The 20,991-nt window shown below is 38.3% G+C and overlaps 2 protein-coding genes across 2 annotated transcripts; both read right to left on the bottom strand.

The window, feature by feature from the left end:
• Positions 1 to 1,756: 1,756 nt before the first annotated feature.
• tpra1 (transmembrane protein, adipocyte asscociated 1) lies at positions 1,757 to 16,416 on the bottom strand. Its single transcript, XM_082136211.1, has 11 exons — positions 16,233 to 16,416; positions 15,315 to 15,492; positions 12,919 to 13,051; positions 10,973 to 11,059; positions 7,104 to 7,176; positions 6,857 to 6,936; positions 5,960 to 6,070; positions 5,806 to 5,866; positions 5,608 to 5,710; positions 4,175 to 4,255; positions 1,757 to 2,761 (listed from the first exon to the last, which is right to left on the bottom strand). Exons 2-11 carry the CDS (start codon positions 15,476 to 15,478, stop codon positions 2,518 to 2,520), a joined length of 1,137 nt encoding a protein of 378 aa, XP_081992337.1. The 5' UTR covers positions 15,479 to 15,492; positions 16,233 to 16,416; the 3' UTR covers positions 1,757 to 2,517.
• Positions 16,417 to 16,872: 456 nt separating this feature from the next.
• LOC309473916 (tripartite motif-containing protein 75-like) lies at positions 16,873 to 19,556 on the bottom strand. Its single transcript, XM_082136182.1, has one exon. The coding sequence runs from the start codon at positions 18,826 to 18,828 to the stop codon at positions 17,392 to 17,394; it is 1,437 nt and encodes a 478-aa protein (XP_081992308.1). The 5' UTR covers positions 18,829 to 19,556; the 3' UTR covers positions 16,873 to 17,391.
• Positions 19,557 to 20,991: the final 1,435 nt, after the last annotated feature.

Raw genomic sequence — 20,991 nt, 5'->3', positions numbered from 1 at the left:
ATTCAATACAGTAACCGTGAGAGAAAAAAAGCTCGAACTATTTTTTGGTTAATTTCTTTTTGTTGGTTTGCTTGATTATTTATATCGATCGTCTTTTACTTTACTCATATACTCGTATTTTATGTGTTAATATTGAAAGTGCACCAGAAAGCAACACTTTTTTTAAAAGAGATAGTTCACCCAAAAATGAAATTTCTGTCATTATTACCCATCCTTTTGTCGTTCCAAACCCGTAAGACTTTTGTTCATCTTCGGAACACAAATTAAGATCTTTTTAATGAAATCCGAGAGCTTTCTGTCCCTCCGTTGACAGCTACGCATCTACCACTTTCAAGACCCAGAAAGGTAGTAAAGACATTAAAGTAATCCATGTGACTCCCGTGGTTAAACCTACATTTTATAAGGCGATGGACAAAAAATGAAATAAAAAACACAATTGACCACACTATGTATAACAATGCACATTCACACAACAACATCTGCTCTCGCATCAACAAAACATGCATGCTTAGTGGTGCTCTCCTGACCTGAATGTTAGAGATTAATGTTTTGTAAATAAACTAGTATATTGTCTCTCTCTCTCTCTCTCTCTCTCTCTCTCTCTCTCTCTCAGATTTCATTAAAAATATCTTCATTTGTGTTCCGAAGATCTTACAGGTTACGGGTTTGGCACGACATGAGGGGGAGGGATTAATGACAGAATTTTCATGAACTCCCTTTTAAATTATTAAAGTGAAATATTATATTAAACAGAAATAAGAAAATTTGAGAAATGCACTTTATTTCACCATTTATTTGTATTATAATGTAATGTTCCACAAATAATATTAATAATACGCTTAGATTTTTTCCTTTCTTTTTTGCTCTTATTGTTGTTATTTTTTATTACATTAAATGTATCTTTTATCTATCAAGATTTTCTGTTTTTATTTCGTACGGTAAATTTTATTGACATAATAATCTTGATATGTTTATTTCCTTTACACAGCACTGACAAGTTGATAGACATCACGTGATGACAGTGTGTGAAGCATTTTCGATATAATGACACAAGAATGAAGGCACAGATCACAGAATAGTAACTGCTTTATTCATCTGGAATGTCAAAATGTAGAAGAAACGTCTGAACGTTTTCTTATTGATAGTATCATCTGAAAATAAAACGTTATTCGCATCCGATGGCGTCTGATAGTTCCTGCTTACGAAAAGCACGTCATTGTAAGGTATTTTCCAAAATAAAAGTCCTCGGTCGGTCCTCTGTGAAGCTCAGTATTCAAGACCGCGACAATACTGTGACATTCAAGTATTTTTGCTGGCCTTCAGTGTTCATCTGATTAAAATACATCTAATGTACTGTTAGAAAGCATTTCTGAAAAGATCAAATTAAAAAAATTTCTTTGAGAAATGCTTGCTACTAGTAGGCTACAAAATCAGAAGATGAAATAAACAGGCAGAGTGTAAGAGCATATGACAATTTGCACTGAATTTCAGATATTAGCTATCTTACAGTGGAATTGCAGTGCAAAAAAATTATTTGATCTACTTTGCTAAAAAACAAACAAAACACCAAAGCAGAGCATCCAAACACATCTCTAAATAGATAATTTTTTTTATCATAAAACATTTTGTCTCCATGCTCAAATCATATAAAAAGAAATAAGCAATAAGAAGCAAGCATTTTAATCATACCAAATTTAATTGAAGATGAATTATAGTGTTTTCCAAAAACGCTGGCAGGGTTTTTGTTGTGTGTGTGTGTTTGTGTGTGTGTGTGTGTGTGTGTGTGTGTGTGTGTGCACCAAGAAAAAGTTACGTTGCAGTATTTTTTTTTATCAAATAAAGCAAAGCGGGTCAAATGCTTTCTCAGTACGGTCCTTTTTCCTCAAGTTTTTCTCCCACATGGAATGATGTTATAATAAATCAGACTTCAGCCTGCTCCTTTTTCACTATCAGTCAGAAAGAAGGCCAAAGGTCAGGCTCACAATTTAAGCTTTAACTTTTAAGAACTGAGCCCAAATCTAATGACAGGCTAAAACGAAATGTCAACGTATCACTAAAATAAATAAAAATCAGAAGAGAACACTATGATATAGCACTGAGAAACAGATGAACGCCCAGCATATAAAGCATATGAACAAAGTCAAGGTAGATTTTAGGCCTTTAAATTACAACATGCACCAAAATGAATGACTTTCAGTGCAAAACACCTCTAATGGTAGAAAAGAAACATCAAAAACTGGCATCAGTAGCACATCTAGCTAATCCAGCCTGAACTCACCTAGAGATAAGATCATAAAGCATTTCTGAAGAAATATATTAGGTTATGCACTTCACAAAGTCCAATAAACTCGCTTCGAGTACACAGATGTAAAATTAAGAGCACTGTTGTTACACAAGGAATGTTGGATTCATGGAATACATATGTTTAAATAACAGCACTGACTGAGAACCATTTGTAATTCACATGACACACTGAACCGCAGCAGGTCAAACGTCCCGGAGGTCAGAGGTCAGAGGTCATGCGTTCAGGGCTCTCCAGCGGTCGCTGTCGATGCTGTTGATGCTGTGTGCTCCCCCGAACGGGCCCGACACCACGTCGTCCAGGTAAGCGCCGGAGCCGTCGATCTGCGTGCTGGAGTACGAGCCGTGGTCCAGGTCTCTCCGGCTCAGGCCCGAGGACGAGGTGTTGGGCAGGTGCACGTCTGAGTCCTCCGGCTCGTCGATCTGGGACTTGTACGAGAAGAGGATTTTGGGCTCGGAACTGGAGAGAAATTAGGGAGTTCATTACACACAGAAAAACAGCTGTCAGCTCGTATATCCCTTACACTGGGGTCCCCTCATACCCTTATACGCATGACCCGGCTTTTAAAAAGTGCTTGTAAATCGCTCGTTATGCTTCATTATCACCAGATACTGGATTCAATCTTTTTGTCAAGTAGTTGTTTGTTTTTGTGAGTGAGTGTGTATGTGTGTGTGTGTGTGTGTGTGTGTGTGAGTGAGTGAGTGTGTGCCCGGGTGAGAGTGTGTGAATGCATGTTTGCGTGCAAGAGTGTGCGTGCATGTGCGTGAGTGCGTGCGTGAGTGTGTATTTGTGTGAGTGCGTGCGTGAGTGTGTATTTGTGTGAGTGAGTGAAGTGAGAAGTGACGTCATCTTCGAAATCGATGGACTGCATAAGAAGAAGAAGAGTGAGTGAGTGAGCATGAGTGTGTGTGTGTGTGTGAGTGTGCATGAGTGAGTGAGTGCGAGTGTGTGTATGAGTGCGCGTGTGCATGAGTGCGCGTGTGCATGATCGTGAGTGTGTGCGTGATTGTGTGTGTGAGTGTGCGCATGATCGTGAGTGTGTGCGTGATTGTGTGTATGAGTGCGTGAGTGTGTCTGTGTGTGTGTGTGATTGCGTGTGAGTGTGCATGATCGATCGTGAGTGCATGAGTGTATACATGTGAGAATGTGCAAGTGTGTATTCGTGAGTGCGTGCGTGAGTGAGTTTGTGTGCATTAGTGTGTGTGTGTGTGTGTGTGTGTGTGTGTGTGTGTATGTGAGAGTGTGTGAGTGTATCCACACATGCACAGGTCCAAGGCCTTTATCTTTGCAAACACACATGTAAATATGAGAACATGATGACCTTGCTCCTGAACACTAAATGTTTCTTATTCTCGATCTCCCTCGTTCATTGTCAGTGTCATTTTTGACCAATATAAGCTCAGATTAATGAGCCTACAATCAGTCAGTTTCAAAAATAAATACAAAACCTGTTCTAATTGAAAGAAAACAATTTGACAAAAAGAATGAATAAAATATTTGGTGATAATGTCGTATAACGAGAGATTCATACGCTATTTTTGTACACTGGTCATATTTACCTGGAACACCACAATCACAAAAATCGTGCTCTTTTAAAATAGAAGGTTTGATTTGGCACAGAGAAACATTCTCAACTCACAACTTCCCCAGTTCAATGACTGTTTTTGATACATTAAAAAACATAATCCAATGGCATTTTAAGGAAGTTGAAAACCACAGAAGCAGCTTCACCTCATCCATAAATACATCTACAGTTGCTCAGTTCTGCTTTCAGGAGTACAGCGCTGTAATATGACAGGAATGAGTCTGTCCAGGGGGCGAATGCACATATAATATCCTGTGACAGAAGCAACCGAAGCAGGATCTACATACCCGAAGAACCCTTTGAGGAACGTCACGTAGATCAGAGGAGCAAAGACGGAAAAGTACAGGAATGTGGTCACGTCCACACAGCTGCAAACACACACACACACACACACACACACACACACACACACACACACACACACACACAGTCACTATACATCAGACATATACATCATACAGAGGCTGTTTTCATCAGGAATCAGTTCATACCTAGACATACATACATTTTTAGCAATTCGTAAAAGGTAAAACATTATATTAAATAAGAATAATATAATGATATAAAATCAATAAGTTCTCCTATTATGCTTTTACAGATATTCAGGGTTTAGAGAGACTGAATCTTCAAACAAAGCGTTTCAGACACTGAGAGAAAAGAGCTGATGCTGCAGTGGAGATTATGAGGAAATTAAAGTGTTTTTGACCTTATATGAATGTAAACCTGTTGTAGGAGACTCAAAAACACAATGAGGAACCTTTAAAATAGCATAATAGGGCACTTTAAGGTTAAGGCTTTGTCGCTTTCTCAAATCATCAGACAAACCAAAGGCATTCTTAGATTCATGTTCATTCCACAAACTTTTCACTCATTATGCTGATAATATAATATTGACAAAATAATGCTTTTATATTAAATTAGAAGAGGCTTCACTCAGATGTATTTTCCAAATCTAGAGAGCAAGACATAGTGCCAAATATATTATATAAAACATATATAAACATGTATGCAAAATTAACTATTTAAAGTACACTGTGAAATATACATCTTAAAATACCCAACTTTATGTGACGTGGGATATCGCATTAAAAAAAATATTGGATGAAACACAAAGATGCGCATAAACTGTAAAAATGCACAAATAAAACTATAATAATATATAATAATGGAAACACATTTACTGAATAAATCCCTCGATGTGCAACAATAAACTCATGTGACTTTCCCTCAGGCTGTGATTGGATAACTGGAGTAACCAGTGGACCAATGGCGTCACAGCATCTCTAATGTTGGTTTGGTGTTTCTGAAACGCCGGAGTGGAAGTGTGTGATCAGAATGATTTGGTGTAATTCCCTCCAGAAGCGTCTCACACACACGAGTGTGTTCCTGAACACCAGCATCCGAACGCTAGAGAACATGACAGCGTTTACTGTGTTTCGTCTGACGCTCTGACACACTCGTTTATGATGGAGGGAGAAAGAGAAAGATTGTAGAAACTTACAGTTTTATTACTGATAATTTGCACTAATATCCCAGGAAGTGATGATTTTGTTCTCTTGAACACATGGGATGGAAACGCTGCTTATTCACACGTTTTACGCGATATTTCAAGCTAAATTCGCAACTTTGTATGGAAACACAGCTAATGACAGTTCTCTGTTAATTGGATTGCTAATAAGTAAATGGAGAATATGTTTGACAGAAAGTCATGAATTCTCACCACAGGCCTTCGATGATTTCAGCGCAGAGCAGCGCGCTTCCCAAACCCTGGACCAGATTCAACACGGACAGGATCGCAGCGTACACGTAAAAACCCCTCTTAGCTGAGAACGACACACACATTCACATCATCATCTGAACGATCCGCCTTTCCCACACGACAAACACTGAACACACCAGACCAGAGGCCTTTACTCACATGGTAATGAGATCCTCTCTCTGATTGGAGTTTTAGGCAGAATGACTATTAAGGAATACACCTAAAACAGATTGTAATGCAGAATTAACATAAATCTTTGAATATATAAACTCGAGATGGATTCAAAAGAAAGGATGAGAACTTAATTGGGTACCAGGAAGAAGAAACAGGAGCTGGCCAACCAGAAGTGCCGCCCGCCGTGGCCGTAGATGTTGAAGTCTTTGGCGGAGAGATGTTTGTCTGGGAAACGAATCTCCAGAGTCCCCTGAGAAAGCCAGAGATGTTGTATTAAAGCAATAACCCACATGATTTACAGTCAATTTACCACAGCTAAACAGAGTCATTTCTGAAGTAACATCCAACTCATGATGAACAGATGACAATGGGTTAAAGTGCCCTGATTATGCTACTTTAAAGGTTCCTCATTGTGTTTTAGAGTCTCCTACAACAGGTTTACATTCATACAAGGTCAAAAACACTTTAATTTCCTCATAATCTCCACTGCAGCATCAGCTCTTTTCTCTCAGTGTCTGAAACGCTTCGATCGAAGATTCAGTCTCTCTAAACCCCGCCTCTCTGAGAGCTGCTCTGCTCTGATTGGTCAGAAACCAAACGCTCATTATCATATCTGAATCTCAGCTCTTGATACGCAGTGATACGAACAGTAATGATGGCGTGGGTTTTACCGTATCAATCTCAGAAAACAGCGTCTTCTCGACATGAACATCACAAACCAAACTCTCCCAGTCTCAGAGAAACTACAGTGTTTGAGGGCGGAGCTAAGAGACGCTGTTCAGCCAATCAAGACCACAGGCTGGAATTATGCAAATTAGGAAGTGAGACTGGAATTACTGACGACTCGTTTCAGTTCAGAATCAATTCTTTCTTTTAGGAGACAAACACTCCATTCATCTGCACTTTAATCTTTGAAAATTAGCAGAGCTTTAACATTCACAAACAGCTTTATTACACACTACATGAAAGATCATATCCGAAAAAAGCATAACAGGGCACTTTCAGGATACACGTTCACTACGTCTCTATAACACACCTGTGTGATGGAGTACGCCAGAGACAGGACAGCAGTGATGGCCAACACACGCTTGATGCTGGACTTACTCTCCAGATGGCCTGAACAAACACAATCATAAAACACGTCACTTTAACAGGAAGTGCAGCACATACAAAAAAAACCTTATTTGAATAGGCTCTCACTGCACAATAAGCTACAATACAACAAGTACATTCATAAAACATGGAAATGTTCCAAAAAATACATGGATAAAGCAGGAACGCACCAAAAGCCAATCCGAGGATGATGACGCTGAGCTCAGTAGCCAATAAAAAGAACCTTGTGATTTCCCAAAGCACCTGTAAACACACAAAACATGGATTCACATCACAACTGTGTTCATTACAGCATCATCAGACCAAATCCACATGTCAACATGAAATCCAAACAGACGATATTTACTCTCTTTATTCATGTCCCGGGTCTGATTGTGAAAGATTCATCAGTCACAGTATTATAAAGAAATTAATGTTTGTTTTTATAATCCATCATTATAAATGTAATAACTTTCTGTTTCAACTCAACTTTCTGTCCCTTCAACCACTTGTCATATAAACACCATATAATTTCACAGTCTAATCATTATTATAATGTAAAATAGCTGTTTTCTATGTGAATATATAGTAACGTGTAATTTATTCCTGAGATAAAAGCTGAATTTATCATCATTACTCCAGTCTTCAGTGTCACATGATCCTTCAGAAATCATTCTAATATGATGATTTGATGCTCAAGAAACATTTATGATTATTATCAATGTTGAGAACAGGTGCGCTGCTTCATATTATGTCGAAACCAAGATCATTTTTTTTCAGGATTCTCTGATGAATAGAAAGTTCAAAAGAACAGCATTTATTTGAAATTCTTTTGTAACATTAAAAATGTCTTTACTGACACTTTCTATCAATTTAATGTTTCTTGCTGAATAAAAGTATTAATTTCTCACTAGCCGCGTTTCCATTACTCTTCAAATTGCGCAAATTGAAATTGCAAATTGAAAATACGCCCAATGGAAACACGTAAATTTCGCCAAAAACTCCCATTTATCGCAAAAAAAGTTCTTACGCTCGCATGAGGAGGTTTTTCTGGCAATTCGAAAAATAAATATTTCGCAAAACTGCAATGGAAACAGTTTTTGCGTATTTACAGGTCACCTGACGTAGATGACGCGGTGTGTTTGGACAGGATACGAGACAGAGTTCTTTATTAAATTCATAAAAGACAAAATAATTACAGGAATACTGGATTCTAAACCTCAAATAAATGCCACAATCAAGACCTTGAAGCAGATCTGAGGGAGAAACACCCAGAAACTCCTCATATGAGCCGCTCACAGTATAAGGGTCTTTCCTTGTCATTAATGATTGGATAACACACATACGCCTCCTTCTATTAATAATAATGGCCAGTGCAGTGGCTGGGAGACATAAACCTACCAACGTCCGTTGCCATGATTTTTGGAATGATTATCGCGAGAGGAAAAAATTACGTTTTAGTCGCATAACATCGGTTAATGGAAACGCCGTCATTTCGCAATAGTTTTTTGTCGACATTTAGAAGAAAAAAAAGAGGAGAAAAAAAAAGAAAAATTGCAAAAGTTTTGCGCAAATCTGTAATGGAAACGAGCCTACTGTATAAAGAATCTTTCTGTATGGAAGTAGAATAATGTCAAATGTTTTTGAAATAAAAAGCCTGTTGAATTGCACTACTTGAAAAAAAATAGGCATTGCATTAACCATGCTTGCATTTTAATGCATTGTATTTTTAGTGCTTACATTTTTATGGGCTGAAATTCAACATGGTTGAATATTTAAGCTGTGAATATTTCAATTAAAAACATTTCAAACACCTTTTCATTATTAAAAATTCAATAATCCATATTCACCTTTCATATTTCACTTCCAAAATATTCAAACTGTTTAAAAATACAACCAATAATATTCAACAGGCAATTTTCGGTCCATTTTATTTCGCTTTGCAAATTCGCTTCCACAAATTCAGTGGTTCAAATTCGACAGTAAATTCAACATTGACGTCCAGGAACTGCAGGAAAAGCAGTAGATTGCCGAGCATACTCTCCATCTGCTGTTAGTCGACCTCACCATCAGATGGTGCAAAAGCGCTTGTTGAAGACCAGCAACAGTTAGAACAAGTCATTCATTCATAAAACTCATTTACAGCAATGTAAGTGTATTTGTGATTATTATGACGGCTGTTATATGTTAAATTCAGTGTCTTCACGGTTACTTTTCCTGTGTAGCCTACATGCATCTTTCTCTACCGTGAACGAGATTATAATGTTATTCCCCGATGCGGATATACAGATCCAATGTTACATTTTTGAGGTTGACATTTCTCTCTTGGTTGTTTAGTTGCCTTAACTTTATATTGTGGCAATGTGCTGCATGCAGGCTATTAGGGTTTCCCTCAATACTTAAGGATTCCCCTGCTGGACATTTACAACGCTTAACGTAGCTTAATGGACTACAGTGATGTAAAAGACCAAACTCGCAGGCAAGCAGATGGACTCAGAATAACGTGCAAAGCTTAATGCTGAGCGTTTCCCAGTGATAGACTGGCATACAGATGGCTTGATGTTGGACATTCGCACATTTAGGGACCGTCTCTAAAGTGTATACGACTTTGGTACACACGTTTCTAACTCCGATAGCATTTGAATAGAACGACTTACAGTCATAAAACCAACTGTAAAGTGTTCATTTAGTGTCAGGCATAATGCGCACCCTTTGGTTTTTGATATTTATTCAAATAAATTTAAGTTTGCTATTGAAGTTAGAAACGTGTATGCCAATGTTGTATGCAACTTTAGAGACGGTCCCTAAATGTGCTAATGTCCAATATCAAGCCAATTTTACATTTAGTCATTTAGCAGACGCTTTTATCCAAAGCGATTTACAGTTAAACTAACAATAGGAGGACAATATGCAAGTGCTGTGACAGTTTAAGCTAATGCAATACACGTATGCATACTAATATATATATATATATATATATATATATGTATGTGTTGATTTTATGCCAGTATATCACGAACGCTCAGCATGAAACTTTGCGCGTTAAGTTCATATTCTGAGTCCATCTTCTTGCCTGTAGCCTATAGCCTATAGCCTACAGCCTACTTCCCTAATAAGGTGCAAGATTGGTCTTTCATATCACTGTATCAACGGAAGGGAAATCCTTGAGTATGAGGTATTGAGGGAAACCGATTATAATCCTGTTCATGGTAGAGAAAGCTGATGACATGTAGAATACACAGGGAAAGTAACAATGAAGTTATTGAATGAAACATAAACACAGCTTTTGTGTGTTTATCATCTTTTCCGCATATACTGACACAGATAATCATTTTCATTTTATGAATGAATGTCTTCGTCAGCAACAAGCGCTTTTGCACCATCTGATGGTGAGGTCGACTAACAGCAGATGGAGAGTATGCTCGGCAATCTACTGCTTTTCCTGCAGTTCCTGGACGTCAATGTTGAATTTACTGTCGAATTTGAACCACTGAATTTGTGGAAGCGAATTTGCAAAGCGAAATAAAATGGACCGAAAATTGCCTGTTGAATATTATTGGTTGTATTTTTAAACAGTTTGAATATTTTGGAAGTGAAATATGAAAGGTGAATATGGATTATTGAATTTTTAATAATGAAAAGGTGTTTGAAATGTTTTTAATTGAAATATTCACAGCTTAAATATTCAACCATGTTGAATTTCAGCCCATAAAAATGTAAGCACTAAAAATACAATGCATTAAAATGCAAGCATGGTTAATGCAATGCCTATTTTTTTTCAAGTAGTGCAATTCAACAGGCTTTTTATTTCAAAAACATTTGACATTATTTTACTTCCATATTTCTGACCCCAAAACTTTTGAATGTGTCAAATACATCAAACCTGTAAAACAGAATGTAATGAAATCACAACAGCATAGCTTAGATAACAGGAACAAATAAAAACATTTCGCCCCAAAAACTTATTTTCATGTCTACAAATTGCTGTTGTATGCAGTACCATAAATAATTAAAGACTGACTGAAATCAATATGAAAACAATTGGTGTGTGTGTTTGTACCTTGTCTATGAGTGTGGCGGCGCTGGATGCGCTGACGGTCATGGAGACTATTGCACGTGTGATTCCTACAGCCGCCACCACAAACACCTGAACACCACAAGAGAAACACCCGTTACCACACACACAACACTCAATACCACAGCACAGGTGTGGAGAGACAGAACACACACCTTCATCAACTTAAGGGAAACTTCTCAACAACACACATGATTAAAAGGGACAGTTCACCCAAAAAAAGGAAAATTCTGTCATCATTTACTCGCCCTCATGTTGCTCCAAACCTGTATGAGTTTCTTTCTTCTGCTGAACATAAAAACATAAAATAAACAGTTGATGGTTCCCATTGACTTCCATAGTATTTTTTTCCTACTATGGTGTCCATCAACTGTCTGGTTACGAACATTCTTCTAAATATCTTCTTTTGTGTTCAGCAGAAGAAAGAAACTCATACAGGTTTGGGACAACATGAGGGCGAGTAAATGATGACAGAATTTTAATTTTTGGGTGAACTATCCCTTTAAGATTTAGTGCTAGAGGTTTCTAGCCTGGAAATCCAGACCTAAATCTGAAAGATTAATGGTCTGGCGTCGACTAATGAAAATCGGCCAGCTCGAGGGGCGGCACCAAGCATGCATTTTAAAATCTCACTGCACGCAATTGGATAACACTACGACCAATCACAACAAGTTATCGCTTAGCTACCAGCGGAGCTAACTGGTAGATTTGACTCTTGCCGTATCCTTCTTGCAAAGGAAAGATTTGAGCGGCGTCTTCTGTTCCTCTTTTAGATAAAAAGCCAAGTCCAACTCCTTCATTGTATCGGCCAAAGCCGTTTCAAACAACTGGTGTTCATCCAGAGCCATCTTGCAATGTTTACTAATGACTTCGATGTCTCAGCGCTGTCGTCATCTCGCCTCTGCCCCGCCTATATCAGATAACCCGATGTGATTGGTGCAGCTCAGAAAGAGGGGCATATTTAAAGGACAATTCCGGTATTTAACACTTTGAGTCTATTTTGTAGTTTGTTTTGGATGAACAAGAGTGGTGGACAAAGAAATTTTGACAATGGTTCCTGTCTTGACCTTTTGACTATTTTAGAATTGCCCATGACCGCTTTAGAATGGGAGTCTATGGCCATGCACAAACATGCCCTTAAAACAACCCTTAACGTTCGTTTTCAAAACTGTTCAACTCTCCGAGTGGTTAGTGGTGTTCGTTGATGTTCCAACACAAGTAGCGTAGCGAAATACAGTTTCTGTCGTGTTTTATTTGGCATTTTGTAAAATCCCATTGATTTCCGTTGGAGGACTCATTGCTCGTTGATATTACTGCGCGACCGGAGACGGAAAGGGGGCTGTTTACATTTGGTTGTAGTCTTTTAGGTCTTTTCGCTCGGTTCTCTGTCTCTCAGAAGGCTAGCGTGAGCAGAGCAACGGAAGTTGCCGAAGAGCGGAAGTTTATACGCGGTTGTGAGGTATCTGAAAAAATAGTTCCACTATAGAAAAATAAACGGATTGAAATCATACATTGCGGCGATATATTTGTTTTTAATCATCAACGAACACCACTAACCACTCGGTGAGTTGAACAGTTTTGAAAACGAACGTTAAGGGTTGTTTTAAGGGCATGTTTGTGCATGGCCATAGACTCCCATTCTAAAGCGGTCATGGGCAATTCTAAAATAGTCAAAAAGTCGAGACAGGACCCATTGTCAAAATTTCTTTGTCCACCACTCTTGTTCATCCAAAATAAACTACAAAATAGACTCAAAGTGTTAAATACCGGAATTGTCCTTTAATGAGCATCATTACTGGACACCAGAGTAACTCGCTGAGCAAAGTCAACTTGTGCTCTCGCGAGAACTCTGGGTTTCCAGGGTTTCACTCACAGCTCAGACTCACACACTGCAGTCTGGGGTCGCACGAGCGGGATGTTCTGCTGCTTACCAGAATGTAAAACGCCACGAATATGGGGCTGGAGGTCAGGCGGATCTTAGCGCGAGCAGAAGGGAGTTTCCACACCAGGAACACCAGGAACGCCACGTTCGGGATGAGCAGCATCAGATCCCAGTAACGAACCCTGAGGGACAAACAGAGACGAACTGTGACGAGTCTCGAACAGAAGCTCGACTGCCGTGAGAGAGTGTGTGTGAAGACAGCGTTCATTAAACATGTTTAGATGAATCAGCACAGAAAACAGCTATTACTACAATACTAGACCACACACTCTCTCTCTCTCTCTCTCTCTCACACACTCTCTCTCTCTCTCTCTCTCTCTCTCACACACACTCTCTCTCTCTCTCTCTCTCTCTCACACACACACACACACACTCTCTCTCTCACACTCTCTCTCTCACACTCTCTCTCTCACACTCTCTCTCTCACACACACTCACTCATTCTCACACCTGCGCACGCACACGCACACACACACACACACACATCAAAAACTGGAATTTCAACTTTGACGCTGTGATGGAAAATACCTATATACCCGCCGAAACTGAGATCCAGAAAGAACAGTTTTAGTATTTAAATTTTATTTTATTTTCTTCTTCATTATATCCTTTGGATATGGTATTATGTGTGTGTGTGTGTGTGTGTTTGTGTGTGTGTGTGTGTGTGTGTGTGTGTGTGTGTGTGTGTGTAGAGGGGATGTCGTTGATTCACAAATAAATTTTAGGTTTCAGAGTTCAGTAAATTTTAGGTTTCAGAATTCAGACTAATTTTCCTCTTTAACTTGTTCTCTGTATAAATTCATAAAAACAAAATGATAATGTATAAAACTGTTAACACTAGTACACACATGTACTCACAGTTCCTGCGGTCGACAAAGTTTAAATTTAAGCTTTATTTGATGAAGAAATCTCAACTTATACAGACCAAACTTATATGAAACTCAACTAATGAAAGGTATAATGGAATTATTTGTTTGTATAATATTTATGTCCTGTTTTATTGCAAAATGTCTAATTCTGTGTATTAATCTGTTTTGAGACAACTCTGGACCAATAGTTTTTTGTTATTTTTAAAAGAAATTAATACTTTTATTCAGCAAGGATGCATTAAATTGATCAAACGGGACAGTGAAGACATTTATAATGTTACAAACGATTCTATTTTAAATAAATGCTGTTCTTTTGAACTTTCTATTCATCAAAGAATCCTGAAAATATATATATCACGAAAAAAATATGAAGCAGCAAAACTGTTGTCAACATTAATAAGAAGAAGAAGAAGAAGAAGAAATGCCTTTGAACAGAAAATTCAGCTTTGATCACAGGAATAAATTACACTTTACAATATATTCAAACAGAAAACAGCTCGTTGAGATTGAAATAATTGTTTTATTTTTTATTCTTTCGAAAACATTTAATAAATCGTACCGACCCAAATCTTGTGAAAAGTAGTGCGTTGTAATACAAAACATGATTATCTAGACAAAGTTGCATATAAATAAATATTGTAGATTTTTGTGCACTATATTCACTTGTAGTTTAAAAAGAAATTCTCTGCTTTAAAATCACTTTTCTTAAAAAAAAAAAAAAAAAACTAATTTCTGCTTTAAAAACTCCTCTAAAGTTCCTCAGATAAAAAAAAGGAAATTCCAAACAATAGACCTACTGTTTTTCTTTCTATTTAATTTGCTGATAAGTGATTTTAACAGAGAAGGAGAGGAAGTTATCTTGACCGAAGCACCAAACATCTGGAGTCTCTGAAGAGCCTCTTTAAGACAGTCACACACACACACACACACACACACACACACACACACACACACACACACACACACACACACACACACACACACACACACACACACACACACATCCTCAGAGGAAGACAAAACTGTCCCAGCAGAACCAGAAGGGACTTTTAATAAAAATACAGAGGACTGTCCCGTTTGATGGAGCCGTTACTGGCACAGAAACGAAAGCAGAATTGAAAGCTCGTGCTGCAAACGGCCTCCACAAATAAAATCACATTTCACACACTTCACGAGCGTCTCCTGTCAGATCCTACACAAGATCATCTGTATCTGAGAGAAAACTGAGCTTAGAAACTGCATTCTTCAGGCATTCAAACATGGCAAAGAGCCCAGATGAGAACTACAGTCAGCTTCACCACTTATTTAACATAACTTAGGTTAAACACACACACACACACACACACACACACACACAGCTACAACTTCACTCTACTACACAGAAATAGATTAGAAATTAGGAAGTATGCTTATACACAAATAAGACTACATGATTTCAGACTATCACAGAAATGCAAATGTATCATAACGCCAGATATATGTGCACAGACTTATGAAAGGACGCGCACGGGATTTACCTGGACTCTCCGATGTCGTCGTACAGGATCTGCAGACACTTGTGTGGTTTGGTGATGTTGATCTCATGGTCCGGGTTGAACTGGGAGCTGTTCTCCACAGTGGGAAACACACTGGTGTTGCCATAATGGACCAACCTTCTCGCATCAGTCACGGTCTCCAGCATTCTGGACTAAACCTCTGCAAGACACACAACTACTTCAGTTTACACTCGTACTAACACACATATACAATACATATATTCATACGCCAAGCATATATTTATATAAGAGTTATTAATGTTAAAATGGACATTATCGGATTCACAACTATGTCGAAACACAGTAATTTCACATAAAAGAAATTAAAATTGTAATTTAAACAACAAACAAACCTTTTTAAAACTAAAATCACTAAAAAAAATAATTAAAAGCTAATTTTTTTTTTTTACAAAAATCACTAAAGCGAAAATAACCAAATAAACACTCATTAAAATAGACATAAATACTATAATAGTGTATAAATAATACCAAAACAACACTGCCCCACTTTAGATAATTTCATGGCTGTTCATCGTACCTTAAATAGACATTTTATATCAATTTATTTTATTAAATGTTACATTTCTAAGAGATCAGAATGTTTCGAATGTAACAAAGTTCCTCCGCTGGAATGTGTTTGTGTTTTTAAAGATATAAGACGTTACATAACAGTTCACAGTCTAACACAACACATACTGATCCAAATACAAATGAACTATAATATTTCTGTATGTGTATTGCACGAATGTCATGTTTATATTGGAATGTATATCATATGACAATTCTCTCTCTCTCACTCACTCACTCTCACACACACACACACACACACACACACACACACACACACACACACTGCACGGATATATACATCAGCTGATAAACCTCATAAACAAAGCTCACCTTTAAGTGAAGATGATCTCAGATCAGAGGCTGGTGTGTTTCAGCATTAACGTGATCATAGGTTATTAGTCGATGCATAATAACTTTAGTCGGAGTGTCGGTTGTTTGTTGTTTACAGGCGGAACGAAACTGATGCGTCAGTCGCGATTCGTTTGTCAGATAAAAGTCAGCGTGAATGCGTCGTCGTTTCAAAGATGGCCGCCATCTGTAAGACATTTCATAATAAAAGACTCACGGAAAACAATACATAGGTTTTGTTTTATTTGATTTGATTTTAGTTTAGTTTATAATATATTGCACTACACATATATTGTTTAATGTGTTGATATTACTTTGATTTGCACTTGTCATATATTGTTTAAATCCTATTAAAGTAAAAACTATTTTCATCGTACACATCTATTGTTTAGTCAGTATCAATTATATATTTTTTTGTGGTGATAATAAAGCACACTAAAATGTAACATTTTATATAGCCTAAAAAAGACACACAGATCCCCATGTAAGTGACACTTCAAAATAAAAGGCTAACCACCCTTCCGAAGTCGATGGTCACCATGCAGGCAACACTTCAAAATAAAAGTCAGAATTACAATGAAATAATCTTTGGGGTTTTGAAAAAAAGACAATACGCAAATAATTAGAAAAATGTAGTACTACTGTTTATTAAAACTATTAAGACATAAAAAGGGTATTAATAAACATGTTAGAAGAACAGAAAAAGAATGAGAAGAATTGTTGTAAATGGCAAGCAAATGTAATGTAGGCTTGTATTAAAGTCACATGCTCAAATGAATCACATGAGTCAAGAAACACCAATCTTTGATTAAATTAAACATTGCAAGCAGAATGCATGTGACAATTTATGTGCAGCAAGATGCATTCAGTGCATAAGAGGTGAACATTAATGACGTATTGCATCATAACTTCATCAGAAAAGGACAAATATGAATGAAAAAAATATTTGCACCAGGAGAAAGTCGTGCAGAAGCAAATGGTTTACTCTAATGGCCATTTAAATAATCTCCCAATACACAACTGTAATGCAGTGCACTAAACTTTATCAATAAGTACCAGTCTGTGGTGATGAGTTTGTAGAGTTTGTAGATTTAAACATGCCATCTGCAATAACTAATCCATTGTAAGGTGTATAAAATGGCTAGTTGACTGTTATGTGAGCTTTGGGCTGACCAGACATCATCCTCACGGCCAGATACACCGGGTGCGTAAAGCTCACTGTAAAGGTATGCAGATGAGTTTTATCCCCACTCACGTCACTAACGCTGTGAAACGCTAAAGTGCCAGAGCTGAAGCTGAGGTGTATCTCCATTCTCTTCAGAGATGGCGTACGTCTAAGTGGCGTGTCCTTTCCTTTTTCGTACGCCCTCAGAAGGTTATCACAGTACATGAGGCACCAGGATCCAGCGCTGCTCTCCAGACCACTACTAGAACCGGATCGGGGAAGTTCACCGTAGCACACGGCCAGAACCCAAGGACAACCATCGGCTTGAAAGTTCCAAAGATGCTCTCCTTGGACGAAGCTCTGGGAGCTCAAAGCTTGGAAAAAACTGGTAAACCTCTGAGAACTGGTTGGATACGGCTGTTTAGCGACGCTAAAAGACACGGTTTTAAGATCTTCCGATAGGACCAGATTGGGATGGATGGTGTCGGGGTTGAATGTCACTTCGGATGGGTTGAGAATGACCCGTAAAGCCCTCTGAGCAGATCCAAGTCCAAGACGGAGTTGGTTGTTTTGGTGCTCGATTTTCTCACAGACTTTTTTCAAACTTCGGGATAATTCCAGATCGCTCGGAAAGTCCCGCAGAGGCTCCACGGTCAAGCTGGAAACTTGGCTCTCGACGTCACCAAAACATGCGTCTTCTGTCTCGCCCATTAATGCATTGACCCGAAGTTCAGCCGTTCTCAGCTGCTTTTGGAGATCTGATAGCATTTGCACTCTTTTCCCAACAGCGTCTTCCCTGGGCTTCAGTTCAACCTCTAAAAGTTTCATTCCAGTCTTTCTGTAGGTCTCCAGGAGCTCTGCCATCTCCTCCATGACGTTGCTCACATCGTTCCTCAGATCAGCATGTGTCGCTTTGACCGCAGCTTCACTAGCCGTTTCTTTATTGACCAGATCATCTACTAGAGCAAGCTTTTTTTGAAGACTAGTTATAATGGGATTTAATCTAGACCTCCGTCCATTGGCTTCCGTCTCCTCAAGAGAGTTTTCCCCACAATCTGTTGATGTGGACTCATCTGAGTTTGTTCTGTCTTCTGAAGATGGTTCATCATTGGTTATCTTGTCTTCTACACTGGGCTGAAGTTCACCAAAAGCACTGTTGGCCTTGTAGTTCTCAACCACTTGTTTCAGTTTGACATTTCTCGGCAGGGACTCTGGGCTGAGATGTTCCTGTCCACATACTGGGCAACAAAGTTCTTGAGCAGATCCAGATGTTTTATCCCTATCAGGTGTTTCAAGGCAAACCAGGCAGAAACTGTGAGCACAAGGAAGAGTGACGGGGTCGAGGAAGAGATGGAGACAGATGGGACAGGTGAGCTCTGGCTCCAAACAGCTCTCTGAATATATGTCTGCCATTATGATTGACTCTGGTAACTATGTAATACAGACAAAGAAAATGTATAGTTACATATATGGTCAAATATATATGTGGCAAAATAGAAGTACATCTGAAATTCCAGTATCAATTATGAACTTTCTCAATGTATTTTAATTTCATCATGGAATTTTTTAATAAATGTGGAAAAATAGGTTGCCCTAGAATTTGAAGTGATGGTTCACCTAAAAAAGAAAATTCTGTCATTAATTACTTACTTCATGTCGTTCCAATCAAAAACCTTCAATCTTCAACACAAATGAAGATCTTTTTGATGAAATCTGAGAAATTCTGTCCCTCCATTGACAGCTACGCAACTACCACTTTGACGCTTCAAAAAGTTCATAAAGAGATTGTAAAACTAATCCATATGAATTGAGCGAATTAGTCAAAATTTTCTAAAGAGACTCCATCACTTTTTATGATGAACAGACTTAATTTAGGCTTTTATTCACATATAAACATTAATCAGCGAAAATAAACAGAAGCTCAACCGAACCTTCTTGATGCGTGAGAACAAACCTCTTGCTGAAGCTCAAACGTGCAGAGTAACACATGGGAATGAACCTCATTGGTTCTTGTGAAGCTCAAACGTGCTGCGTAACACAAGAATGAACCTCATTGGTTCGTGTGAAGCTCAAACGTGCTGCGTAACACAAGAATGAACCTCATTGGTTCGTGTGAAGCTCAAACGTGCTGCGTAACACAAGAATGAACCTCATTGGTTCGTGTGAAGCTCAAACGTGCTGCGTAACACAAGAATGAACTTCATTGGTTCTTGTGAAGCTCAAACGTGCTGCGTAACACAAGAATGAACTTCATTGGTTCTTGCAGAAGCTCGAACGTGCTGCGTAACACATGGGAATGAACCTCATTGGTTCTTGTGAAGCTCAAACGTGATGCGTAACACAAGAATGAACCTCATTGGTTCTTGCAGAAGCTCAAACGTGCTGCGTAACACATGGGAATGAACCTCATTGGTTCTTGTGAAGCTCAAACGTGATGCGTAACACAAGAATGAACCTCATTGGTTCTTGTGAAGCTTAAACGTGCTGCGTAACACAAGAATGAACCTCATTGGTTCGTGTGAAGCTCAAACGTGCTGCGTAACACAAGAATGAACCTCATTGGTTCGTGTGAAGCTCAAACGTGCTGCGTAATACAAGAATGAACCTCATTGGTTCGTGTGAAGCTCAAACGTGCTGCGTAACACAAGAATGAACCTCATTGGTTCTTGCAGAAGCTCAAACGTGCTGCGTAACAAAAATGAACCTCATTGGTTCTTGTAAAGCTCAAACGTGATGCGTAACACAAGTAGGAAACCTCATTGGTTCTCGCAGAAGCTAAAACGTGCTGCGTAACACGAGAGTGAAAAGCCTAAATTCAATCTGTTCATCAAAAAAAGCAATCGAGTCTCTTCATAATGTTTAGGACTAAACCGCTCAATTGTGGATTAGATTTACGATCTCAATATGAACTTTTTGAATCGTCAAAGTGGTAGTTGCGTAGCTGTCAATGGAGGGACAGAAAGCTCTCAGGTTTCATCAAAAAGATCTTTATTTGTGTTCTGAAGATGAACGAAAGCCTTCCGGGTTTGGAACGACATAGAGTTTTAGACAGAGATACAGAGTTTTTATTTTTTGGTGAACTAAAGCCTTTATTGGCAGATAAGAATCTCTTTGAATACCTCTTTTGTTGAAAAATTCAAATAAACAGCATCCAGCATTTAGCTTACATCCATATTAAGTTAATAAAACGTTAATTCTGAACGCTCTATGAATGTTGAAAAATATCCAAATAAAAATTTTTATGTTAACATTTTGAGACCAGATAACCAGGAACAAACGTTCTTTTAACGTTTCAGGAAAAACGTTTGTTCATAACTCTGAAAGAACCTGTTCAGAACGTTAGCCAAAAGTTATGAGAACGTTAGCTGGGATGTTATTTGTGGTCAGATTGTCAAATGCTAAAATAAAGCGTTTGGACCTTTTACAGTCTATGGTTTGGACGCAAACTAGCGGCGAGTGTATCAACCTACTACACCATGAACCCGCTGACAGACAGTGTGTGTGAACGAGGCTCGACTTTGACACCTTCCTCTAACATATATGACCACTAACCCACACCACTCACTTTCATTTCCT

Source organism: Leuciscus leuciscus (genome assembly GCF_965113295.1).
Source record: "Leuciscus leuciscus genome assembly, chromosome: 14".
NCBI lineage: Eukaryota > Metazoa > Chordata > Actinopteri > Cypriniformes > Leuciscidae > Leuciscus > Leuciscus leuciscus.
This window is presented reverse-complemented; position numbering and strand designations above follow the sequence as displayed.